This window comes from Ranitomeya imitator, chromosome 3, assembly GCF_032444005.1.
Source record: "Ranitomeya imitator isolate aRanImi1 chromosome 3, aRanImi1.pri, whole genome shotgun sequence".
Taxonomy (NCBI): domain Eukaryota; kingdom Metazoa; phylum Chordata; class Amphibia; order Anura; family Dendrobatidae; genus Ranitomeya; species Ranitomeya imitator.
This window is the reverse complement of record NC_091284.1, coordinates 760,854,480-760,882,116: the sequence shown is the minus strand read 5'-3', so window position 1 is coordinate 760,882,116 and position 27,637 is coordinate 760,854,480. Positions and strand designations below refer to the sequence as shown.

Below are 27,637 nucleotides of genomic sequence, written 5' to 3'. Positions count from 1 at the left end.
TTATCAGATCTTAGAACTTTATTTACCCAAGTTCTGAAGGCTCCACAACACTTACAATACTATCGAGCACATCTTTTACTTTGCAACTTTTTCTAAAATAACCAAAAGCAAGAAAACACTTGGCGCAGGTTTCCTCAATGCCAAACCGAGCATTTCTTTTCTTTTTTTTTTTTTAACCCAGAAAAAAAAAAAATAGTTGTTAATGAACAAAAAGCCATTTCCAGAAAACAAGGTGGATTTTCTCATTGCATGCCGGAAAAGTGAAAAGAAATATAATGTGCTCCCTCTGATGGCGCTCCATTTTCTCAGTGCTTTATATAGTCCTTTCTATTGAGAAGCTGAATATGAAGTTCACAATTCCACAGGAATTTGGTTTGTTTTTTCCTCCAGGTTAACAAGGCATAGTTTAATCTAGTCCTCTGCAGTATAGTTTATAGTGAGAAAAAACAAATGCATAATAAGAGAAAAAGTAACGCATTCTAAAAAGTCAACATTTTAATAAATAACTCCTTAGACAGTGTTTGGTCACATAGTACAGAAATAAAGTAAAAAATAAAATCGAGATTAAACATGTAACAAAAAAAAAAAAAAGCGAGGAACCAGGAACAGATTGCAGCGAGTCCCTGTTACAGGAGATTTGGGAACAGAGCACTTTTAATTCAAGTCCATGTCAATGGTCTCCTTCTCAGCTGGATGGCAGTCTCCATTATGCGGAGAAGGTGGTACGGTTTTATTTTTCTCCTCTTTGAGATCTTCATTGTGATTCATACCATTTACTGGTGTATCAGATTTGGGCAATTCAGTCTTCGGCTTCGGCTGTGTGACAATACGGTGGCAGCTGCTGCCCAACGCCTACAGAAATATAAAAAAACAACATTTAGGTCCCATTCACACATCAGTTTTTTGCCATCAGTCGCAATCCGTCGAATTTTGAAAAACAAAAAAACAAAAAAAAAAAACCACACGGATCCAGCGACTGATGCCACCAGATCCATTTTTTCCTCAGACTTGTATTAGCGACAGATGGCCTCACGGTTTCATCAGTCGTTCGCCGGATCCGTTGAAAATTGTTTGTCTGGCGGCCGAAGACAACGGACAAAGTAACTTTTTTTGTCTCCGTTGAAAAAAACAAACAGCGACGGATCCGTCGTTTGCTAGACTGGAAGCCTATGGAGCCGGATCCATCAAATGACGGAATCGGGCAACGGATTCAGTTTTTCTTTTAACTGAGCATGCTCCGCTTTTTTCGGATCCAATTAGCGAGCCCCCTTACTCGAATCTGTTGAAAAAACGGATCCTCACATCAGTTTTTCACAATCTGCGACGGATCCGTCGAGCCAACGGATTGTGACCGACGGCAAAAAACTGATGTGTGAAAGGAGCCTAATGGTCATTGTCCTCACAAGGCACTAATAGTTCAGCGACACACGCAAGGGTCCATTGGCCTCTTGTAGTATTGCTTACAGATGCTTTTAAGCCAGGGGTCTCAAACTGGGCTAGATAAGTGGGCAGCAGATACATTTTTTTTTCCTATCTGACAGGCTGTATACTTTGCCAATCGAGATGACAATTTCAGGGATACCATTTTTTTTTTCTGTACAACTTTTTGATCATTCGCTTGAATGTTTTTAGCATGTTTTTTTTTTTTTTTTAAAGACATTCATCATATGGGTAAGGTACATATGGGTAAGGTCATAACAGATGCAGCAATAACAAATGTGTACTTTTTTTGCCTATTTTAGTTTGTACATAAAACAGCATTTTTAGTGGCAAATATTTTTACATAATTTTTTCTTACTTAAAATTTGATTTTTTTTTTCTCCACACAATTCCCCCCCCCCCCCCCCCCCCCCATTATTTCGTCACCATATAGTAATGTTGTCTTACAATTAGACCTACATAGTAATTCTGGCCTCCATCCATCCGATCTGGATACCCATCTTGTAGATATGATTGTCTCAGGAGCCCCAGTGCTCGTGAGTTCAGGGCCAGCGTGTTTGAGACCCCTGTGTAAAGCCATTACGGTTTGATACCATCTGACTCGAAAAGGAAATTCAATACTTACAGAAAGCTGTGCTTTAATGTCACGACCATATACCACTGGGTTCTGATCTAATTGTTGCTTAGCTTGAAGATTCATTGCATTATTCATCCATTCCATGGTTTCCCGGACACATTTCTCTACCTTCTCCATGTCGGTGGCACTGATGTGCTGATAGGCCTCACCCTGTCATTGCAAGACAGAAACAACAAGTAAGAACAGAAGAGTTGTCTTACACGAATCCCCCTAGATAAAGGCTTACAGCAAGATCATATAATGATGTTTAGACATGTACCTGGTTCTTAAAATCCTCTACAATCTTTGTGTAGTGCTGCAACTTTTGGCCAAGGCCTTCAAACAATCTTGGCCGCTCCTCCGCTTCTCGATACCGCTCATTGACCGGATCACCATGTTTCTAAGAAATAATATATAAGGTATATAAATAGAAAATAACATATAAAATAAAACTGCAAGAAAGTCAAACTCTGCTACAATGATGTGGAAAGTTTCATGTCACCGGTCGTGCATCATGGCGAGCCTGAGCACAACAAGACGTAAGGTAGTTATACAGCATCAGCAAGGTCTCTCCCAAGAAAAACAAAACAAAAAAAACAAAAACAAACAAACAAAACAGACTAGTTTCAAGATACGCTGTTCAAGGTGTTTTGAAAAAGCACCTAACTGTGGACCACAGATGGAGTGGCCAGTTAAAAAAAAATGGCCCCTATTCATCAAGACCAGTTATTTTCTCTCCTGATTCGTGAAGAGGCGTTGCGCCACCCCAGAAATCTTACTCCAGTCAGTGAGATTTCTGGCATATGAAATGACAGAGCTTGTCATGAAGTAGATACGGCGTCACATCCCTGCAGCAAGTAAAACACATCATGCTGCATTTCAGCAAGTGAAATAGGGGATTAGACAGATTTGCAATGCCATCAGGGAGGCGTCTTATTGGCTCCAAATTTATTCTGCTGCAAGTCAACTACCACAAACGGCATTTTTTTTTCAGACCCGTAGGATGCCAATTTCCACTGCTGCTGTTGTTTGCCATTCCCCAGTCACAACGCTGCCATCTTCTACAACTTACTAGTGAGTGCAAGGTATACAACCACATGGCATGTGTCACCTATACACTTTTTTTTTCCCCATGTACATGATTATGTGGATGACCACCTTGTCTAAGGCTGGGGGTCACACGAGCGTATGTTCTCTTGTGCAAGAGAACTGGTTTTAACCCCTTCACAAGAAAGTGGCTTCTTTTTTGTTTTTCTGGAGGGGAGGTTGGGCTTCGAATTTTGTCTTTATTTAATTGAATGTTATTTTGTCATCGATATAGCCATATGACGGCTGGATTTTTTGCAGGATGAGATCTAGTTTGGAATGACACCATTCCTTTTACCATAATGGAACTTGATTGACATCCTGCTCCGCAGCGTGTTCGCATAGCGAGCTGCGAGAGTCGTGGAGTGATTACAGCCGCCTCTCACAGTATGGCGAGTAGTGACTTCACACGCCACTGCCCTACAAGCAAGTTGGTAGTCCGTTCATTTTCTCCTTGTTGCGGTGCTTCCAGGAAGACATGCAGGCATGATTTTAATGCTAGTTGCTTGCAGATTAACCCTAAATTGAACCATTTGAATGCTGCCATCAGTCATGGAGCGCTGCAGTTAAATGGTTAAACAGCAGCGATCAGAGTGCGCTGTTTAACCATACCGGCTGTGATACATCAAGATGTCTGCTGTGTATCACAGCCGGCATCCGCCGTCCATGATGCGGGCTCAACACCTGAGCCTGCTCTGAAGGACCCAATATGCTGGGAAGAAGATAATATAGTGACAAAGAAAATAAATAAAAATTCTTGAAATTTTTCTTTTTTTAATTTAAGATAAAAATGTGATCATAAACCCACTATGAAGATCTTTATAATTATGGCTTAGGTTGCTCTAGTGGCAGGGATCCTGACAGGCTGATTCACTTAACGCACTCTGCTGTTTGCTATGTACTAGGATACATAGAGGCTGCAGAAGCCAAATGACCCAACATTCTTACTGAACCCCGATTACAGGTATTTTTGACCAACAAATATTTGTTTTTCGATAAAATAATAACCTCAAAAGGTTTCCATATCATTGAGGAACAGCGGAGTGCAAACTTCAAGGGGTTGTCCGGTTTAAAATGAAAAGTCTGCGGTTATTCTATGTGAATCCTTCCGATGCAATCATATTGTGGGAGGCCGGAAACAGTCTAGTCTGGTTCTGGCTGGGAGAATGCATATCGCATACTTGCGGTCACTTTTCTGCTGTCCCTGGCGAATCCTCGCAGTGCAGACAACCTATTTAATTACATGGACTCAATGGAGATACTGCGAATTTACCTTCAGCTCGTCGAGCTTCTCGGCATACACCTGTCTGGACTGATCCTCCCCGTCTTCATACAACCAGTTCTCAGTTTCTGTTAAAAGCTCAGAAAAACACCCCAGGTCCTAGAGAAAAAAGGCAAATGAGACATTTACATGGCATTAGCTTTTGATGACTATTTTCCAGTTTTATTGTGCAGTAGATTTTGATGCCCATTAAGTCACCTCTTCACTGATGAAACTGCTGTACGGCCCAGAGAGCTTATCCCTGTATTCATAGACGTATTCCTCCACAGCGTTCTTTGCATCATTTCTCGCTTTCTCTAACTTGTCTTGAAGAATCATCTTTCCCTATAATTTAGAAAATAAGGTTTCTAAGTGTTTGTTCGATAACAGCACAGAGAAACAGATGCAGGCACCAAGATATATACAGTGTACCAAGCCGGTAATTACTCCTGCCATAGGAGGAGGAGACCTATAATTATGCTGAAGTCTCATTGCAATCAGAAAGGAGTCAAAATTCTATATTTTAACGGAGGAAACAAATAGAGGAGTCTCCCTTTGTTACATGGGATTGGACATGGCTGGTGAGATCTCGTCCTGCCCCACAAGTATTGGATACTACATCTGCTAGTGGGAGACACAGATATAGCAGGCGCCGAGCAAACTACCGTATCGCGCTGACTGTATCTCGTCACTTTATATAGTAGCCGGGCAGAGCAAATACATCTGTAGCTCACTCAAGTCCCCAGCTGCTTTAACCCCTTAATGACCGCCAATACGTCTTTTTACTGACCTGAGATATAAGGGAATAGCCTCCCCAAACAGGTGACAATCCAGCAGCTGTCGGCTCTACACTATAGCTGACACCATTAGCATTGGCACCGTCCATATCTGTTTAACCCCTTAGATGCTGCCATCAATACATCATATAAATGGTTAACAGTGTGGTGGCTTCCTCTTTATCCCCATTGGCGCCCTGGGATCATGATCGTGCGGTCCTGATGTTTGCCATGGCAATTCACGACCAGATAATGGCCTTAAGAGTCTGCCGGCTATACTAACCTGTTCAGATGTTACCATCACTTAGATGGTAAAAATTCCGTATTTTTTGGACTATAAGACGCACTTTTTCCCCAAAAAATTTGGGAGGAAAATGGGGGGGGTGTGCATCTTATAGTGCGAACGCAGGCTTACTGGGGGGTTGCGACAGTCGTGTAGCAGCGGAAATAGCGGTGGCAGAGGTGTGGCGATGGGCGTTGCGGAGTGCACCTGAGCAGTATCCCTTCCTCAGGATGCCGGTGGCAGAAATGTGGCGACAGCGTGGCCCATTATCAACGGCGAGCAGAGCCGAGTGCATCACTGGTTTCTCTGCGGCCATCTTTCTGAAGCCGTGGGCCGCAGGTTGGAAGGAAGGAACAGGTTTGAGAACTACCTTGTCCTGATGTAGAATCAGGAACGGGGAATGGCAGGATAATGCCGCTTACTCAAACTCTCCTTATGGACGTAATGGCAACGAAGAAGGCAACTTTCCATGGCAGGAAAGAAAACAAAATATCTTGAATGGGCTCAAAAGGAGCGCGCTGGAGCACTCCAAGGACAAGGTTAAGATACCATGGGTCTATCGGAGCCCGATAAGGAGGTGCCAGGTGGGCAACTCCTTGAAGAAAGATCTTTACCTGGCCAGATTTCGCTAGAAAAGATTTGACAGAGCAGAAACCTGCCCCTTAAGAGTTCTGAGCAATAGACCAGAGTCAAGACACGGTTGTAGAAAATCAAGGATGGAAGAAAGGAAGAGAAAAGGACACAGGGACCAAACTGTTATCCTCACTTCACTGGAAGAAGGCCTTCCAGTATCTGTGGTAGATACACGAAGATGCTGGTTTTCTCGCCCTAATCATGGTCTGAATGACCTGTTGGAAAAACCAGCCTTCCTCAGGACTATGGCCTCAACGGCCAAGCAGTTAAGCTCAGACACTAAACTCTGGTGGAAGAGACGGCCTTGTAAGAGAAGATCTGGACGGTCTGGAAGCCTCCAGGGAGCGTCCATGATCATGTTCACCAGCTCCGCGTACCAGGCCCGTCTTGGCCAGTCCGGAGCCATCAGGATTACAGGGATCCCTTCTGCCTTTATCTTTTTCATGAATCTTGGAATCAAGGGGAGAGGCGGAAAAAAATAAGGCAGTTGGAATTGTGGCCATGGGATTAGTAGAGCCTCACAACCGATGGCTAGTGGATCCCGGGAACTGGTTACGAACTGAGGAACCTTGTGGTTCATCCGAGGCGCCATCGGGTTGACGTCCGGGGTGCCCCTTCTCTGGAAAATCTGGCTCAAGATGGCAGGGCTGAGAGACCACTCGCCCGATGTGAGACCCTGACTGCTCAGAAAATTGGCTGCCCAATTTTCTACCCTTGGAATGTGCACGGCTGATATGGCGGGAACGTGATGTTCCGCCTATCGCATAATCCTTGTTACCTCTATCATAACCTGTTTGCTGCGAGTGCCACCTTGATGGTTAATGTAAGCCATGGCCGTAGCGTTGTCTGACTGTATGCAGACCGGCTGGCCTGCGAGGAGGGTCTGCAGCGGCGAAGGGCAAAGAAAATTGCCCTGATCTCCAGGAGATTGATGGGGAGAGCAGTCTCTGGGGCGTTCCAGTGGCCTTCCACTGTGTGACGAAGAAAGACCTCTCCCCAACCGAGGAGGCTGGCGTCGCTGGTCATGACCTGCCACCGGAGAGGAAGGAAGGACTTCCCTCGTAGGACTGATGCGGATAGCGTCCAACAGGTCAGGCACTGCCTCACCTTGAGAGGCAGAAGGGCCAGTCCAGGGAGACAGTCTTCTTGTCCCAAGCCGACAAGAGGGCCAGCTGAAGGACAGGTATGGAACTGGCCAAAAGGAATGGCTTACATGGCGGCAATCATTTTCCCCAGAATGCTCATGCAGGACCGTAGGGGGAGAGGAGCGGGTTGCTTTACAGTGCGGATTACCTTGTAGAGGGATGCAAACTTCTCCTTTGGAAGGAAGACACGGGCTTGGGTTGTGTTGAACCTCATATCCAGAAACACCAGGTGCTGAGCTGGGGTTAGGGAGGACTTCGCTCTGTTGATAATCCAGCAGAGATGGACAAGAGGGATCTGAACACTCTGGTCGCAGTCTCGGCGGGACGGCTCCTTGACCAGAAGATCGGAATTATGAAAATCCCCTTGGAGCGAAGGATGGCCATGATCTTCATGAATACTCTGGGGGCAGAGGCCAGGCCGAAAGGAAGGGCCGTGAATGGATAATGATCCTCCTGGATCGCAAACCGTAGGAATCTCTGATGCTGAACACAAACAGGAAAGTGAAGATAAGCATCCTGAATGTCTACAGAGCAAAGAAATTCTCCCAGTTCCATGGAGGCGATTACCAAACGTAGAGACTCCATCCTGAAATGGCAGATCCGAACGTGACAATTCAATCGCTTGAGGTCCAAGATCGGACAAAGCGATCCATCTTTCTTCGGGACCATGAAAAGATTGGAGCAGAACCCTGAAAACTGTTCGTTCCAAGGGACGGGTATGATTACTCCTGTGCGTAGTAGGGAAAAGATGGCCTGAAGAACCCCTGGGGCCTGAGACAATGGAGATTCCTGGGTGGGTGGGGGAGACCCATAATGCCGTGGGGAACCTGTTGGCGCGAGACCCTGAAGGCTTGGAAGAGCGACCCTTTGGTCGCCAGTGAGAAGCTGGTGGAAGAGCGGTCCTGTTGTAAGGAAGTCCATGAAGAGGAGAAGGGTAGAAAGGAACGAAATTGAAGTGACCTTTTCCTATTAAAAGGGCACTTGGTTTGGACTGGGGAAGCAAGGTTCTTTTCCCGCTGGTAGGATCCAAAATTATTTGATCCAGCTTGGACCCAAAAAGTCTAGAGCCTTGGAAAGCAAGACCCAGTGAGGGACTTTTTTGACGGTAGATCTGCATTCTACGCCTTCAACCAGAGAATGCGGCATATAGCAAAGATGTTGCTGGTAGCCCTGGCAGAGCAACCAGCCGCATCCAAGGAAGCGATCAAAAAGATATTTGCCGGCATAGGCAATCTGATCGGCAATCTGATCTGCCATCTCGTCCGGAGGAGCTGCAGCTAGAATACCCCGATGAAGCATTCTTGCCCAGGCAGACATGGACTTTGCCACCCAGGTGGAGGCAAAAATGGGACAGAGGAAGGCACCAGCTGCTTCAAAGGCTGACTTATCCAAGGATTCAACCTGTCTATCTGTAAACTCCTTAAAGAGATGCACTGTCCAATAGAGACAAGACTGTCTTGGATGACAGGCGAGGAACTGACAGATCCACATTAGGGGTTTCTGCCCATTTACTAACAAGGTCTGGCCTAAAAGGGGTAGAGAATATCTAGCTGCCTTCTTCTTGGGAAGCACTTTTCAGGGTGTTCCCAGTGTTTAGATATAATCGCCTCAAATTCCCTGTGATTAGGTAAATTCCGGGAAGGACGTTTTACCCGTTTGAAGGAAACGGAGTGTTCCTGAGCAGGTGGCCTTATCCTCCTTTAGGTTCAAAGCGTGGATAATTGCCAAGATAAGGCTATTTACCATATCCTGCATCTTTGAGGTCTGGTCTGTATCAGACTAAAAGACTGGGAATCCACATTCGTCCCAAAAGCCACCTCCAAGGAGGGGGCATGGGGTGAGGAATGCATCCATGAGGATGCAGAGGGACCCGGAGAACTAGAGGAAGAACTGGAAAGAGTCCGCTTCCTTTGTAGCTGATTTGTCCCTGTGAAGGTCGCAGTCAGGTGAATGCGAATCACCATGAGTGGCGTTCAGTAGACAAATGTGGAAGTCGCTCCAGGACGTGGACCAGGGACTGTGAAACTTTTGCCAGTTAAGAGACCGACAGACATAACAACAGCCCACTCCGGAGAGAGGCTAGTGCTCTCATCCCAGCATTAGAGGGTTCCTGTAGGGCAGACATGGTGGAGGGGCTGCAGGACAAGCAGAAAGGGGAGGGCTGGCCTAAAGACCACTTGCTTTTGCAGAGGTCACAGGCGTAGTGAATTACTGTGGGCTTAGAGGGGCAAGAAGAAGGGTTGGGCATAAGTTGAGCCTTGGGATACTGCTGAGGAGGAGTCAAGACAAAAAGAAACAGAGCCTACCCGATGCCAGGGACGACTAGCAGAAAGAACTGTGGAAGCTGTGTCCCCCTGTGAGCAGAGCGTCCGCAGATCTGCAGAGAGCGCAGAATATAGCTGTATCCCGTGTGCAAAGCATCCTCAGGTCTGCAGAGGATATGGCGGTGTAAGAAGCTGATGCAGTCTTGGCTGTGTCACCGCTCTCTGAAGTCTACCGGCCGGTGAAAGAGAAAGCGATCATCCTATTGACTGTCACGCCAGGAGCGAGAACAGCCAGGAAGATCTGCCGCCCAGCGAAAACGAAAGTTCCCCTCCGAATGGCTGACATGCTGGGGGCCTAACCAGCCTGGAAGGAGAAGCTCCATGATAGGAGCGTAAGAAAAAATGTGCCAAAAAAGCAGACGCTGAGGGGAGCATGGCCAGACAGAGGAGGAGGAAGAAGCCTCCTATTGGACAAAAAGAGAGCGTGATTTAAATGCACGGCGGGGTCTGCTAAAGTAAAGCCGGGAAGGGGTACGGCAAGGGTAGAGGGAGGTCTGCAAGTACAGAGTCCGGACATGGGAAAAATGGCCATGGCTGTGCCGGCTGTACCCCACCACTAACGCCGCCCTGTCCCTCTGTAATGAAGGGGACAGTGCTCCTAGGGAGGACGCCTGCCGCTGCAGAGGGAAAGGAGGGAGACATACCTATGCGGTAAGCCCCGCTTCCTCTGCAGCAATGAGGATAACATCAGGAGCCCTCAGGGTGGGTGAGGGTCACTGGAATAGGAGATCCTCCTTCCCGCACAGTCTCCAGACGGTGCAGAACATGGCGTCAACCCCTTACAAGAAGGGACGAGGCCACCGCTGGTGACCACTGTCTTCCTCTCAGCCCTCTACGAGGAGAGGGGAGGGGAAAAGGCAGATGACCGGCCACCTGGAATCACCCTGAAGCACCAGTAAAGGTGACAGGGGATTAGGTCCTGCCTTGTGGGCCTGAGTGGGCGATGTGGATGACACCACACTGCTCTCTTTGTCGCACAAGTATTGGAAAACAGGGTGAGACATTACACCCTGTTACCCTAAGAAAAAAGAACCTGAAAGGCAAAGGGAAAAAAAGATTGATAAAAACAAACAGGGAACCTGCAATGGAAAATGCGGATCTGGGAGCAGATTCAAGTCCGCCTCCTACAGAAACTAAGCTTAAACTGAGGTACTTTGTGCCTGTCAGTGGGTGTATACTACTGGGGAGGAGCCATTTTCCTTTTATGCCTAGTGTCAGCCTCATAGCGACAGCAGCATACACCCATGGTTACCGGTGTCCCCCAATGAAGCGATAAAGAAAAAGCAAAGTTTGTGGTTTTTAATGAAAATCTGTTATGTCCAGTAACCCCTTAGCGACCGCCGATACGCCTTTTAACGGCGGCCGCTAAGGGTACTTAAACCACCACAGCTCCGTTAATTAAAAACGCGATCTTTTTAATTTCTCTGTCCTCCGATGTGATCGCACATCAGAGGACAGAGAAAGGGGGTCCCAGGTAGCCCCCCAATACTTACCTATCTCCCCCGGTCCTCCCGGTGGGCGCCGCCATCTTCAAAATGGCGGGCGCATGCGCAGTGCGCCCGCCGGCCCCGGGAGAATCTAAAATCGACCCCGATCATGCTCTTTGGGGTCTCGGCTACCCCCTGCAGCCGAGACCCCAAAGAGCATGATCGGGGTCGATTTTACCGACTCCTGTTTTGCGATTGCCGGTAATTAACTGTTTACCGGCGACCGCAAAAAACAAAAAAGCAAAGTGTAATTCTCTGTCCTCTGATGTGATCGCACATCTGAGGACAGAGAAATAGGGGGATTCGGGGACCCTATCATACTTACCGGTGTCCCTGGGTCCTCCTGCTGCTCCTCCTGGCCGGCAGGAGAAGAGCAGTTGGGGCTAAAATTAGGGTTAGGGTTAGGGCTAGGGTTAGGGCTAGGGCTAAATTTAGGGTTAGGGTTGGGGCTAAATTTAGGGTTAGGGTTGGCGCTAAATTTAGGGTTAGGCTTCTTTCACACTAACGTCGGTACAGGGCCGTCGCAATGCATCGGCCCGACATACCGACGCACGTTGTGAAAATTGTGCACAACGTGGGCAGCGGATTTAGTTTTTCATTGAACTTTTTTTTGTGCTGACGGTCCGCCAAAACACTGATCCAGTGCACGACGGACGCGACGTGTGGCCATCCGTCACGATCCGTCGGCAATACAAGTCTATGGGCAAAAAACGCATCCTGCGGGCACATTTGCAGGATCCGTTTCTTGTCCAAAACTACGGATTGCGACGGATGCCAAACGACGCAAGTGTGAAAGTAGCCTTAGGGCTAGGGTTAGGGCTAAAGTTAGGGCTAGGGTTGGGGCTAAGGTTAGGGTTAGAGTTGGGATTAGGGTTAGGGTTTGGATTAGGGTTGGTATTAGGGTTAGGGTTGGCATTAGGGTTACGGTTGGGATTAGGGTTAGGTTTGGGATTAGGGTTAAGGTTAGGGTTGTGATTGGGGGTGTATTGGGATTAGCGCTAGGTTTGAGGTTAGGGTTGAGATTAGGATTAGGGGTGTGTGGGATTTAGGGTTTTGATTAGGGTTATGGTTAGGGTTGACATTAGGGTTGTTTTGGGGTAAGGGTTGTGATTATCGTTAGGGTTAGTGATTAGGATTATGGATCAGGTTGGGATTAGGGTTAGGGGTGTGTTGGGGTTAGGGTTGGAGCTAGAATTGGGGGGTTTCCACTGTTTAGGTACATCAGGGGGTCTCCAAACACGACAGCCTATTTTGCGCTCAAAAAGTCAAATGGTGCTCCCTCCCTTCTGAGCTCTGCCGTGCGCCCAAACAGTGGGTTACCCCCACATATGGGGCATCAGCGTACTCGGGATAAATTGGACAACAACTTCTGGGGTCCAATTTCTCCTGTTACCCTTGAGAAAATAAAAACTTGGGGGCTACAAAATCTTTTTTGTGGAAAAAAAAAATATATTTTTTATTTTTATGACTCTGCATTATAAACTTCTGTGAAGCACTTGGGCATTCAAAGTTCTCACCACACATCTATATAAGTTCCTTGGGGGGGGTCTAGTTTCCAAAACGGGGTCACTTGTGGGGGGTTACTACTGTTTAGGTACATCAGGGGCTCTGCAAACGCAACATAACGCCCACAGGCCATTCTATCTAAGTCTGCATTCCAAAACGGTGCTCCTTCCCTTCCAAGCTCTGCCGTGCGCCCAAACAGTGGTTTACCCCCACATATGGCGCATCAGCGTACTCGGGATAAATTGGACAACAACTATTGCAGTCCAATTTCTCCTGTTACCCTTGTGAAAATAAAAACTTGGGGGCTACAATATCTTTTTTGTGGAAAAAAAATATTTTTTATTTTCACGACTCTGCATTCTAAACTTCTGTGAAGCACTTGGGCATTCAAAGTTCTCACCACACATCTAGATAAGTTCCTTGGGGGGGGTCTAGTTTCCAAAATGGGGTCACTTGTCGGGGGTTTCCACTGTTTAGGCACACCAGGGGCTCTGCAAACACAACATGGCATCCGATCTCAATTCCAGGCAATTCTACATTGAAAAAGTAAAACGGCACTCCTTCCCTTCAAAGCTCTGCGGTGCGCCCAAACAGTGGTTTACCCTCACATATGGGGTATCGACGTATTCAGGAGAAATCGCACAACAACTTTTGTGGTCTAATTTCTCCTGTTACCCTTGTGAAAATAAGAATTTGTGGGTGAAAAGATCATTTTTGTGTAAACAAAAGCGATTTTTTATTTTCATGGCTCTACGTTATAAACTTCCGTGAAGCACTTGGGGGTTCAAAGTGCTCACCACACATCTAGATAAGTTCCTTAAGGGGTCTAGTTTCCAAAATGGTGTCACTTGTGGGGGGTTTCCACTGTTTAGGTACATCAGGGACTCTCCAAACGCGACATGGCGTCCAATCTCAATTCCAGCCAATTCTGCATTGAAAAAGTCAAACGGCACTCCTTCACTTCCAAGTTCTGCGGTGCACCCAAAAAGTGGTTTACTCCCACATATGGGGTATCGACGTATTCAGGAGAAATTGCATAACAAAATGTATGGTTACATTTCTGTTTTTACACATGTGAAAATAAAAAAAAATGGTTCTGAATTAAGATGTTTGCAAAAAAAGTTAAATGTTCATTTTTTTCCTTCCACATTGTTTCAGTTCTTGTGAAGCACGTAAAGGGTTAATAAACTTCTTGAATGTGGTTTTGAGAGCCTTGAGGGGTGTAGTTTTTAGAATGGTGTCACACTTCGTTATTTTCTATCATATAGACCCCTCAAAATGACTTCAATTGTGATGTGGTCCCTAAAAAAAAAATGGTGTTGTAAAAATGAGAAATTGCTGGTCAACTTTTAACCCTTATAACTCCCTAACAAAAAAAATTTTGTCTCCAAAATTGTGCTGATGTAAAGTAGACATGTGGGAAAATACGTACGCTACTCACCTTGTAGCAGTGTTTTTTCAGGAGCCATGACAGCACAACGAGAGAGGGGATCCGCCCTTCAGGGACAGGAAACCTCAGACATAAAAAGGGCGGCACCTCACTCCCCCGCCAGTTGGTTTACAGAGTATGAAAGGACCTTCTAGGTTAGTAGCACATAAACAATATTAATATATGGTACAATTCACCCAGTGAATAAACTTAGGAATTTTCTAACGGAAGTGTTGAACCCATAGGCAAAGAGGGTAGGGAACATAAGGGTGCGGGTAGGGAACATAAGGGTGCTGTCATGGCTCCTGAAAAAACACTGCTACCAGGTGAGTAGCGTACGTATTTATTCAGTCGCCATGACAGCACAACGAGAGACTTTCAGAGAAGTGAATAAAGTGACTAGGGAGGGATGATAGCCTCCAGCACCCTTCTCCCAAACGTGAGGTCGGAGGAGCCACCTAGATCTAACCTATAGTGTCTAAGAAAGGTGGATGGAGAAGACCATGTGGCCGCCTTACAGATGTCTTCAATCGACACTTCTGCTCTCTCAGCCCAGGATGTGGCTACCGCACGAGTGGAGTGAGCCTTTATACCTTCTGGAATTTCCACGCCACCTGCGGTATAAGCAAGAGATATCGCCTCCCTAATCCATCTGGCTAGCGTATTTTTTGATACTCTAAGCCCCTTCCTAACTCCCTGGTAGGATAAAAATAAGGAGTGATCTTTCTTCCAGGTGTCTGTTACTGAAATGTATTTGAGAAGGCACCTACGTACGTCTAAACAATGAAATCTCTGTTCCTTATCGTTAGAGGGATTAGGACAAAATGAAGGCAGGACCACCTCCTGAGATCTATGAAATTTTGACACAACCTTTGGAAGATAAAGAGGGTCAGGCCTCATCACCACTCTATCTTCCATAAATTGCATATATGGACGTTGTCTGGACAATGCCTGTAGATCACTAACCCTTCTAGCCGATGTGAGGGCAACTAAGAGGGCTGTTTTGACCGACAGGATCTTGATTGGGACAGAGTCAATAGGCTCGAACGGAGCTTGTGTTAGAGCCGAGAGCACAAGATTTAGGTCCCATGGAACTATTCTTTGTTTAATAACCGGCCTGGATCTGGTAACTGCTTTGAAAAACCTGGTTATCCAGTGATTACTGGCTAAGTTAGAATTATATAGTGCCCCTAGAGCTGAAACCTGAACTCTAAGGGTGCTGGTAGCTAAGCCTAACTCTAGGCCCTTCTGTAAAAATTCTAAGATTTGAGTAATATCAGGTTTTTGATCAATTCGTGCCCCTGAACTTGATAGGAACTTCCTCCATACCCTAACATAAATGCTAGTCGTGGAGGGTTTCCTACTTATAAGCAGAGTATTTACAAGATTTTGAGAGAATCCCTTCCCTTTCAGAAGTGACCTCTCAAGTTCCACGCTGTCAGGTGCAAGTTGGTTACTCGTGGATGCAAGACTGGACCTTGGGAAAGGAGGTCTGGAATTTCTGGGAGGATCCATGGCTGGGAAATGGACATGCTTCTCAACCATGGGAACCAAGACCTTCTGGGCCAGAACGGGGCTATTAATATCACTCGGGCCCTGTCTTCCCGAATTTTCCTCAGAACTATAGGAATTAGATTCAGAGGGGGAAAAGCATAGGCGAGACTGAAGTTCCAGGAGATCAGAAGAGCGTCGATTGCGTACGGGTTGTCCCTTGGATCTAGGGAACAGAACTGATGAAGTTTCTTGTTTCCTCGACTGGCAAACAGATCTATTTCTGGACATCCCCACAACCGTACGATCTGATTGAAGACAGCCGGTTTTAGAGTCCAGTCCCCTTGTTTGAGCTCGTTGCGGCTTAAATAATCGGCCATGGTATTTTGTTTTCCCTTTATATAAAGGGCCGTAAGGGAGAGTAGGTGAATTTCGGCCATCTGAAAAATACGATTTGTAACGTTCATTAATGACCTAGACCGTGTACCTCCTTGGTGGTTCACATAAGCAACGGTCACCTGGTTGTCAGAGAGTAGTCTAACATGTCTACCCTGCAGAGGTACAAGGAACTTATCCAAGGCGCGTTCTACCGCCATCAATTCCTTCAGATTGGAAGATGAGTCCCGCTCAGATTGGGACCACAGACCCTGAATGCAATCATCTTCCCAGTGTGCCCCCCAACCCGTGGGGCTAGCATCAGTTGTTATCACTCGTGTTATCTGATATGTCCAAGGTACCCCTCTACGCAGATTAGGGATGTGCGTCCACCACATTAGTGAACCCGTGGCCTCTACGGATAGGGAAAAATTTTTATCAAGGTTAGCGCCCAGCCGCCGAAAATTATGCAGAACATCCCATTGCAGAGACCTGGAGTGAAACTGTGCCCACATCACCGCCGGAAAACAAGAAGTAAGTGAACCCAAAAGTGACATAGCACTTCTTAAGGAGACTACGGGATTATTAATTGCTCTGGAGGCCAGGCGATGAATAGTATCAACTTTTGAGTCTGGCAGGCGACATTCCTGCTGACCCGAATCCACAATAAGACCCAAAAACTGCTGTGATGTTGAGGGCTGAAGACGCGATTTCTTGAGATTGATAATCCATCCTAAGTTATGCAATGCTGCCATCACTTTCTCCAACTGCTCTTTACAGTGTAACTCTGAACGCCCAACGATCAATAAATCATCCAGGTAGGGAATTATTAGTATGTTTTGCTCATGAAGGTGCGCCATAACCTCTACCATAATCTTAGTGAAAACCCGGGGTGCGACTGCAACACCAAAGGGGAGTTCCCGATATTGAAAGTGCTCTACTGTGCCGGCAAGAGAAACCGCTACCCTGAGAAAGCGCTGATGATTTACATGTATCGGGACATGATAATAGGCGTCTTTCAGATCTAAGACAACCATGAAGCAATTGTGAAAAAGAAGCTTTATTGCCGTTTTCACAGATTCCATTTTAAAGGATGGGATCAGCAAGAATTCATTCAGGCCTTTTAGATTGATGATGGTACGATATGACCCATCTGGCTTCTTTACCAGGAATAAAGGGGAATAAAACCCCATACCTCGTTCTTCCGTGGGTACTCTAATAAGAACTCCCTTTTGTTGGAGATCTTAAACCTCTGACTCCAATGCCAACTGTTCTGCAGGAGAAGAACGGATAGGAGTTAGTTTAAATTTGTCCTGAGGGATCTGATGAAACTGGAACTTTAATCCCTCTTTAATGATACTGAGTATCCATGGACTATTGGTGATCCTCAACCAGGCTGGGAAGAAGGCTAAAAGCCTACCACCCACCTGGACCGCCAGTCATTGAGTTTTCTTAGAGTCCCGAGGGGAGTTAAACATATACCCCGTACCTCTTCTTCTTCTGCTGTAATATCTGGACGAATCTCTATTTGGTTCTCTATCAGATCTCCGGCGATAAGACCATCCCCTGTTGTAATCACGCCTATAAAAAGGTTTTCTCAATAGAGGGAACCGCTTTTTAGAGTCGCCTGCCTTCTCAAGCAGCTCATCAAGTACCGGACCAAACAAATGAACCCCTTCACAGGGGATGCCACATAGTCTTGATCTGGCCTGTAAATCACCTGGCCAACATTTAATCCAAAGTGCTCTGCGGGCTGCGTTGGATAAGGCTGAGGATCTTGCGGCCAGCCTAACTGAATCTGCTGACGCATCTGAAAGGAAGGCTGCAGCATCTTGGATCATGGGCATAGAGGATAGAATTTCATTTCTAGGAACTTTATCCTTGAGTTGGTCTTCCAGGTGACCTAGCCACACCATCAAAGACCGAGCTGTGCAAGTGGCCGCAATTGCTGGTCTCAGGGATCCCGCAGAAGTCTCCCAAGCCCCTTTAAGGAACACATCAGCTTTTCTATCAAGCGGGTCCTTTAGGTTACCTAAATCTTCAAATGGAAGAGAAGACTTTTTGCATGCCTTGGCCACCGCTGCATCTAACTTCGGGACCTTGTCCCAAGAAGCCGAAGCCTCTTCCTCGAACGGATACCTTCTTTTAAATGCTGGTGGAAGTGACCCCTTCCTTTCGGGCTTCTTCCATTCCTTCGTAATCAGTGACTTGATTTTCTCCACTACAGGAAAAACCCTTCGGGATTTACGGTCTATGCCCTTGAACATAATGTCCTGAATGGAGCATTCTGACTGGGTCTCTTCAATCCCCATGGTGTTGTGACAGCCTTCACTAGGTGATTAACCCTATCTAGTGACAGACATGCTCGGCTAGACTCTACGTCCTCTGAAGATGAAGATGATGGATGAGAATCCGAGCTCGCACCATCTGAATCCACATCTGACACTGGGGATGAAACTTCTATCCTCTTTCTGGACCTTGTCCTATGAGAACTGGACTTTAAGGAATCCCTGACCTCCTGTTTAACCATGTCCCTAAGGGTAGATGTCAGGTCAGGGGCCTCCTCCTCGATTAAGCGCTGTATGCAGGATCTGCACAGCTTCTTTTTATGCCCATCTGGAAGTGGCTCTGTACATACGGCACACTCCCTATGCTTGGCTTTGGAAGCACATTTTCTCCCCTAGATAAGGAGAGAGGGGATACAAGGAGGGACAGCAATCAGAAAGCGTACTTTCACGTAGCTCACTTACCCATCCCTGCAGCAAATGGTACCGTAATCGGGGGGTCCTCTTTAGCCGGAGAATCCTTACGGCCTGAGGATTTGGTAGATCTTTGAGCAGCTTTAGCTCCAGCAGCACGACTACTGCCACTAGAACGCCGCTGGGAGCTTCTCAGAGACTTCCCTGTCTGTGGCTGCTCCAGTGGTTGCTGCTGTTCACCGCGGAGTTGCGGAGTTCCCTCCGGTGACTCCATTAGGAAAGAGGACAGGAACAAGCAGAGGCGTCTGTGCAGGTCTTAAATCCTCCCCCTGGGTACCACCCCCGGATGGGGGTCAGCAGGGCTTCCTCCAGGTGTCAATAATCGGCATTACGCCGATAGACTCCGTCCACTGTGAGCCGCGCCCCCACGCTGAGCGCCGGACTCCCTGTGGCCACAATCCCCCTACCGCCCCTGGGCGCCGCCATTAGCCGGAGAAAAAAAAAAAAAGCGCTACTGCGCATGCGCGGTCGAGTCATCATCCCGCGCCGCTCGCCACGTCATCCGGACACGCCCCTTCCGGTCACAGCTGCGGCGCTGAGGACAGACGCGCCGAACAGGGACGACAGCGTCCCCCGGCAAAAGCGGACCACAGCGGCAGCGGTGGACAGACCCCAGAGGCCCCACAGACATGGTGCTACGGCCTACTTACCAGGTATGACCACGCGGACACCTAAGAAGCTAACCCTTTCCCTTGGGTTGCTTCCTCCTGCTGCCACCTACACCAACAGTCCCCCTGCCGTGTGGTGCTACCAACCTCCTGACCAGACCGAGGCAGGGGACCCCCGCTACCTGTATCGGCCCGTCAGGAGTGGGATAGCTTCTTTTCTTCAACCTTCTTCGCAAGGTCTGTCTGAAGAGGTTCCTCTGTCAGGGACAGGAAACCAACTGGCGGGGGAGTGAGGTGCCGCCCTTTTTATGTCTGAGGTTTCCTGTCCCTGAAGGGCGGATCCCCTCTCTCGTTGTGCTGTCATGGCGACTGAATAATATTATTTATTAACTATTTTTCGTGACATATCTCTCTGATTTAAGGGCATAAAAATACAAAGTTTGAAAATTGCAAAATTTTAAAAATTTTCGCCATGTTTCCGTTTTTTTCATAAATAATCGCAAGTAATATCGAAGAAATGTTACCACTAACATGAAGTACAATATGTCACGAAAAAAACAATCTCAGAATCAGCAGGATCCGTTGAAGCGTTCCAGAGTTATAACCTCATAAAGTGACAGTGGTCAGAATTGTAAAAATTGGCTCGGTCATTAAGTACCAAATTGGCTCTGTCACTAAGGGGGTAATGCCATTATCTGCATATATGGGGCTAATCTGCAGCTCTATAGCATTATGGCCGCTGTACTGAAAGTGCGGCACCCGAGAGAAAATGAACCTTATTTCTCCCAGGAGCTTCCAGCTTTCAGTCAGTCACAGGAGAAATTACAGTCACAGCAGTCAGAGCAGCGGCTTCAAGCACACTGACCGGTTACACTGCAGTGCACAGCCGACTGTCCGTCAGTGTTGGGCTGTGCGCGAAGCCACCGCTCTCAGTGCTGTGAGTGGTGACTGATTGCTCCGGGTACGACCACATTACTGAAAGCAGGCGCGTCCCTGGAGAAATAAAGTTCATTTTCTCCCGGTAGCTGCACTTTCACTACAGCGGCCGGACACCTTCATAACACTATATAGCTGCAGGATAATGCAATATCTGAAGGTTAATACCGTTATAGGACCTGAGAGATTGCCTTTAACAATAAACCGCAGTCTGGAGAACAGGTTTTTCCCCCCAAAACTGGTAAATCCCTTTAAAACAAAAGCCATGCGCTAACCTCACTCTCAATGTACATATTGAGCAGGTCTTTTCCTAGCTGCCATACAAAGTTTGCTTCAATGGGCACTTCGATGTTCTTTACTTTGATCTTCGGCTTCTTGGGCTCGGGAGGATTATCGCTCTTCTTTTCCACCTACAGAAAAAAGGACATAATTATTGCAAGTGAGAAAATACACATTTCAAATAAATGCAATGTTTAGTTGCGACATCTAGGAATGTGACCAAGGAGATCCTCAGCTCGTTTTCAGGGTGGTCCGCTTATTCTATATATGAATGTTAGGGGATGTGATCGCTCCCTAGCTTTAGGCTATGGAGAAGACTTTTTTTTTTTAAAGAGATTAATGTGCTCACATTGCTGCCATCTGGGGCTGGTTGTTCAACGGAAATCAACATAATTGATTACGCAATGGGATGCATATTTCTATTACATTAGTCCATCTTTCTTTCTACTAAAGTATTACAAGCTATCAGACCTGTTCAGCTCACACAGGGGTGTCACATTTTTTACATACCGTATTTTTCAGCGTATAAGACGACCCCCAACTTTTCGGGGGTCATCTTATACACCGGGTGTCTTATACGACATGTGCAGGGAGCGGTCCCAGATGGTTCCCAGGGTCTGGAGGAGAGGAGACTCTCCTTCAGGCCCTGGGAATCATATTCACGTTGAAAAAATAAAAAAAATATATGGATATACCGTATATACTCGAGTATAAGCCGATCCCCCTAATTTTGCCACAAAAAACTGGGAAAACTTATTGACTCGAGTATAAGCCTAGGGTGGAAAATGCAGCAGCTACCGGTGAATTTCAAAAATAAAAATAGATACCATATAAAATACTCCATACTGTTCATTATTGCCCCATAGATGCTCCATATAAAACTGTGCCATATATAATGCTCCATACATTTCATTATGGCCCCATAGATGTTCCATATAAAACTGTGCCACATATAATGCTCCATACATTTCATTATGGCCCCATAGATGCTCCATATAAAGCTGTGCCATATAGAATGCTCTGCACCGTTCAGTATGGCCCCATAGATGCTCCACATAAAGCTGTGCCATATATAATGCTCTGCATTGTTCATTATGGCCCCATAGATGCTCCTTATAAAGCTGTGCCCCATATATATTGCTCTGCACCGTTGATTATGGCCCCATAGATGCTCCATATAAAGCTGTGCCCCATATAGAATGCTCTGCACCGTTCATTATGGCCCCATAGATGCTCCTTATAAAGCTGTGCCCCATATATATTGCTCTGCACCGTTGATTATGGCCCCATAGATGCTCCATATAAAGCTGTGCCCCATATAGAATGCTCTGCACCGTTCAGTATGGCCCCATAGATGCTCCAAATAAATCTGTGCAATATAGAATGCTGCTGCTGCAATAAACCTCCCACCCCCACCCCCCAAAAAAAAACGATATACTCACCTTTCTTGCTTGCAGCTCCTCAGCGTCCCGTCTCGGCGTCTCTCCGCACTGACTGTTCAGGCAGCGCACACTAGTACGTCACTGCGCCCTCTGACCTGAACAGTCAGAGCAAGAGGACGCGGAAGACGGAGCGGCGCCCAGCGTGTGGAACGCGGACAGGTAAATATGATATACTTACCTGCTCCCGGCGTCCCTGGCTCCTTGTCCCGGACAACTGGTCTCCGGGTGCCGCAGCCTCTTCCTCTGTCAGCGGTCACCGTTACCGCTCATTAGAGAAATGAATATGCGGCTCCACCCCTATGGAGTGGAGTCCATATTCATAACTTTAATGAGCGGTACCATGTGACCGCTGAACAGGGAAAGAGCTGCGGCCCCGAAGACGGTGGGACGGGCAGGGGGAGCGCCAGGACTAGGTGAGTGTGCGACCGCCTCTCTCCCCATCACCCGCCCACCCCACCGCCGACCGTGACTCGAGTATAAGCCGTGAGGGGCACTTTCAGCCCAAAAATTTGGGCTGAAAATCTCGGCTTATACTCGAGTATATACGGTACTTTCCTTCCAACGACCCCTGGAGTTCTCCCGGTTCTCAGCGGTGCATGCGGCGGCTTCCGTTCCCAGGGATGCATTGCGCGCCGTGAAGGACTTTTGTGACATCGCGGTCGACCTCAGAGCTCCGCACATGCCGTACCCGGTGTATAAGACGACCCCCCACTTTTCATAAGATTTTCAGGGGTTAAAAAGTCGTCTTATACGCCGGAAAATACTGTACTTCTTTATTGGGCAGGAGTCTTAATACTCAGTAACAATACTCCATTTCTGCTGAATATGCAGGCAACATATTTTGGAGAACAATGTAGAACCTTGATGATTCAGGAACCAGTGGCACAAAAAGTAGTGATCTCCTAATCCTCCCCCGAGGCGCACACACACTTGTGAAAGTACAATATAATTCACTTTTTGCTATATTTAAATGCACAAATATGTCCAAAAGAAAACAAAACCGGCATCATGAATTAGTACAGCCGAGCCTGACTTTTTTTGGACAATGCCATATTAAAAGCTATATGTTCATGAAAAGATTAAAATATGTTAAAAAAAAAAAAAAAGTATAAGGATAAAGTGGAAACTCACTTTTTCAGTATCAGCCATTTTGTTTTCCTCACTGGTGGACTCGGGTGGAGGAGGAGAAGGCTGCTCATCGGTTTGTACCTGGGGTGGTGTTCCAGCATCTAGATGATCTTGCTGGACAAACTTCTGAAAGAAAAGCCCAGGCACAAAGAGATGAACGGAGGAGGAACGCTCAGGTCTAGTGGATACAGTGAAAGGAAGGCAATATTAAGACATTTCTTCCTACATATGGGAACATTAATAAAGGAATCAGGAGAGAAATCCTTTATACGATGATGGCCTATCTTTGTATGCATGATGGGAGCATATTCCCGAGACTTACATGATAAGGAGATCTCTGACTTCGTAGAAACACAAGCTTTGATTGGTAGAGAGCTCAGGGACAAGTTTTCTACCAAGCAGCGTTGATCAACATGTATCGGAGCATCACGGTGGAAAAGTCTGGTGCAAAATGTCAAAGGGTTTGGTTTTTGTCACCCTTTGTATCACAATTTTATAAAACCCGAATCTGAAGCGAAAAAAAAAAAACCGCCCCCACATGACCTATTTCTGTCTTTTGAGTGCAGATACATTTAACCCAGTGACTTCTCCCAGTGACTTCTCTCGATATAAACTGTCCTCCCCATTACCCATCCAAGAGGGGCCCGACTCCTGTCCTCTTAGACCCATCTGTTCCCAGGAACTCTACTACTTACATCCTCTTCCATAGCATCCACGGAGCCTTGGTGCTTTGCCTTCACACCACTTTCTGTAGATTTTTCATCACTTTCATCCACCTCCATTTTCTCTACCACAGAAGCAGTAGAAACGCTAAAAATGCCGTGAGTGTTCACACGAACCTTCACTTTCACTTTAGCTTTTTCTCCGTCTTTGGATGAAGAAATATTCTGAATAAAAAATTGACCTGTGGATGGAGAGGTTTCGGCTTTAGATTTTCTTTAGAGAAGCATTACATACAACATACAGTGTTGTCGCACATATTTGGCCCAAATATTGATAACCAAATATATCCGTCCTTGAATAGGTCATAAATGTGTGAACAGAAAGCGTACACTGAAGTCAGATTTTTAGCCACTAGCGTTCCTTTATACAGCCAAAGCAATCAACATACTCGAATATGCCGAGGCACACAATTTTACCACAAAAAATAAAAATAAAAAAAAATGGGAAAACTTATTGACTCGAGTATAAGCCTGGCATGCATGGCCCTTCTCATCCCCATCCTGGTGTGCATGGTCCCCTCTCATCCCCATCCTGGTGTGCATGGTCCCCTCTCATCCCCATCCTGGTGTGCATGCCCCCCCTCATCCCCATCCTGGTGTGCATGGCCCCCCTCATCCCCATCCTGGTATGCATGGCCCCTCTCATCCCCATCCTGGTATGCATGGCCCCTCTCATCCCCATCCTGGTATGCATGCCCCCCCTCATCCCCATCCTGGTATGCATGCCCCCCCTCATCCCCATCCTGGTATGCATGGCCCCCCTCATCCCCATCCTGGTATGCATGGCCCCTCTCATCCCCATCCTGGTATGCATGGCCCCTCTCATCCCCATCCTGGTATGCATGGCCCCCCTCATCCCCATCCTGGTATGCATGGCCCCCCTCATCCCCATCCTGGTATGCATGCCCCCCCTCATCCCCATCCTGGTATGCATGGTCCCCCTCATCCCCATCCTGGTATGCATGGCCCCCCTCTCTTAAGTAGCGAGCACACGTGACCGCCCAGCTGCTGCAGGAAGCCGGCTTCTGCGGGTGACACTGTGTGCCGTGCCATTATGCCAGCACAGTGAATATTCATTCTCTTAAGCAGCGGGCACAGGAGTTAGCCGCAGCAGCCGGCCCCTGCCTCCTGTAACCTGCTGCTCCGCCGCTGCCCCTCAATCTTCTGGACCCTCACTCAAGTATAAGCCGAGGGAAGGGAGGGATTGCAGCACAAAAAAAAGTGCTGAAGAACTCTGCTTATACTAGAGAATACACAGGAATTGTAACCGCAAGCTAAACCAGAGAATTCCCAGTTCCTGCAGAGCACCAATCCTAAATATACTGTACCCATTTTAGCTTCAGGATAAGGAATGCCGGCAGGGTCAGAATAATAGGCCTCCAGCTGGAAAGGATTCTTTCTGTGGAAAGTGAGGACTTTTGAGAAGGGAGCTGTGTGGTTCTTGTGGAAGACTTCATAGAATCTGGAAGATGATTAAGGTAAGATCATTATTAATGTGCCGCTTTGTAATAACTAATGTAATCAATTACATACTTCAGCCTGCATTTACATTGTCACCACACTACTCCTCCCCCTCTATGGCATAAGCCCCCATATGCAGCATTTTAATATGCTGTATATAAGCTGTACATAAGCCCCCAATCCATACTTCTATGCTCGACAGGGCAGAGAAAACAGGATTTTTGGTTGCTTACCGTAAAATCTGTTTCTCGGAGCCTTCATTGGGGGACACAGGAACCATGGGTGTATGCTGCTGCCACTAGGAGGCTGACACTATGCAAATAAAAAGTTAGCTCCTCCTCTGCGGTGTACACCCCACCGACAGGAAGTAGGATATTCAGTTAGTGAGAAAGCAGTAGGAGAAGCAACGTGTAAAAGAGAAAGAATGATAATATAATAATAATAATAAACTTTATCTATATAGGGCCAACAAATTCCACGGCGCTCCACATATTAAACACTCAGAGTGTTCAAAGAACTCAAACGTAAACAGAGCTGTTCAACTTGGGAGGGTGCTGTGTCCCCCAATGAAGGCTCCGAGAAACAGATTTTACAGTAAGCAACCAAAAATCCTGTTTTCTCTATCGCCTTTCATTGGGGGACACAGGAACCATGGGACGTCCCAAAGCAGTCCCTGGGGTTGGAAAAACAGACTTCCCATCAGGTCCGAGGACTCACCACTGCCGCCTGCAGGATCCTTCTGCCCAGGCTGGCGTCCGCCGAAGCATAGGTATGGACCTTGTAAAGTTCGGCGAAACGTGTGGATGGAAGACCAGGTTGCCGCTTTGCAAAGCCGTCGGCGAAAGCCCTGTGACGTACCGCACAGGAAGCGCCGACTGCCCGGGTAGAGTGAGCCTTTATCTCAGGAATGGGCACTCTGTTCTTGACCCGGTAAGCTTCCAAAATTGCCGTTCTGATCCAGCGAGCAATTGTCGCCTTGGAAGCCGGCAGGCCTCTACGCGCGCCATCAGGGATGGTGAAAAGAGAATCCATCTTTCGGAAAGCGGCCATGCTAGCCAGGGAGATCCTCACTGCCCTGACGAGGTCCAGCCTGTTCAACGATCGCTCCAGAGGATGAGTCGGAGCTGGACAAAAGGAAGGTAGAACGATGTCCTCGTTGAGGTTGAAAGGTGAAAACCAACTCGTGAAGGAAGGAAGGCGGAGGCCTGGGACCACCTTGTCCTGGTGGAAAAATCAAGAAAGGAGGTCGGCAAGAAATGGCCGCCAACTCGAAAACACGGCGGATCGAAGTGATAGACCTGAGAAAAGCCACCTTCCGAGATAGAACTGACAGGGAAACCTCCCTGAGAGGCTCAAAGGGGCGAACCCCTAAGAACGACCAGCACAACCTTTAAATCCCATGAATCCACAGAGGCCCTGCACGGAGGGACAGTGTGGGCTACTCCTTGAAGGAAGGTCTTAACCTGTGGCTGAGAAGATAACGTCTTCTGAAAGGGAAGAAGAGCGCAGGGACCTGGCCCTTTAGGGAACTAAGAGCGAAGCCCAAATCCAGTCCTGCCTGAAGGAAAACCAAATGGAAGGCAGGGAAAAGGACATAGGTGAAAAGCGGTTGGACTCGCACCAACGAAAGTAAATCTTCCAGGTACGATAGTAGATCCTGGAAGACGAAGGCTTCCTAGCCTGGATTACAGTGTGACTCATCCGGGCCGAAAGGCCGGATGCTCTTAGAACTGTGGTGTCCACAGCCATGCCGTTAAACTGAGCGACCGATAATTCGGGTGGCAGATCGGACCCTGGGACAGCAGCTCGGGTCTGTCTGGAAGGCACCAGGGGCGTCCACGAGAAGATTGACGATGTCCGCAAACCAAGACCTCCTGGGCCAATCCGGGACGATCAGAATGACCGGCACCCCTTACGCCTTGATCTTTTTCGACAGCTTGGAAAGCAAGGGAAGGGGTGGGAACCAATAGGGGAGCACGAACTGCAACCAAGGAATGGCCAGAGTGTCAACACCACTGCGAGAGGATCGCGGGACCTTGGGACGACCCGAGGGACCTTTCTGTTTAATCGGGGTGCCGTGAGGTCCTCCTCTGGAGTCCCCGATCGAAGAGCAATCTGATAGGAGACCTCCTGAAGTAAGGACCATTCCCCTGCCGCGAGGCCCTCGCGGCCGAGGAAGTCGGCGGCCTAAATGTCCATGCCGGGGACATGCACTGCGGATCTCACCAGGACCGTTGCCTCTGTCCAAAGGAAGATCCTGGAATCTCAGCCAAGGCCAGAGAACTCAGAGTCCACTCCTGGTGGTTGACATATGCCACTGCTGTGTCATTGTCTGTCTGGATCCGAATTGGCAGGCTGCTGAAAATCCTTACCCAGTGAAGGAAAGACAGAAAGATGATCCGGAACTCGAGGACATTGATCGGCAGAGAGGACTCCTGCGCCGACCAACA

General features: G+C 47.4%; 1 protein-coding gene across 1 annotated transcript in view; it reads right to left on the bottom strand.

Annotated features, from left to right (window-relative positions):
• HSPH1 (heat shock protein family H (Hsp110) member 1) overlaps window positions 1-27,637 on the bottom strand; it is a 48,893-nt gene continuing 21,256 nt past the window's right edge. The window contains exons 10-18 of the mRNA XM_069759004.1: window positions 25,055-25,188; window positions 23,700-23,908; window positions 23,008-23,130; window positions 20,431-20,565; window positions 4,623-4,748; window positions 4,416-4,523; window positions 2,337-2,456; window positions 2,066-2,227; window positions 1-852 (exon numbers count right to left, since the gene is read on the bottom strand). Coding sequence (XP_069615105.1) covers window positions 655-852; window positions 2,066-2,227; window positions 2,337-2,456; window positions 4,416-4,523; window positions 4,623-4,748; window positions 20,431-20,565; window positions 23,008-23,130; window positions 23,700-23,908; window positions 25,055-25,188 — 1,315 coding nt within the window. The 3' untranslated portion in view covers window positions 1-654. The remainder of the gene's footprint in view (window positions 853-2,065; window positions 2,228-2,336; window positions 2,457-4,415; window positions 4,524-4,622; window positions 4,749-20,430; window positions 20,566-23,007; window positions 23,131-23,699; window positions 23,909-25,054; window positions 25,189-27,637) is intronic.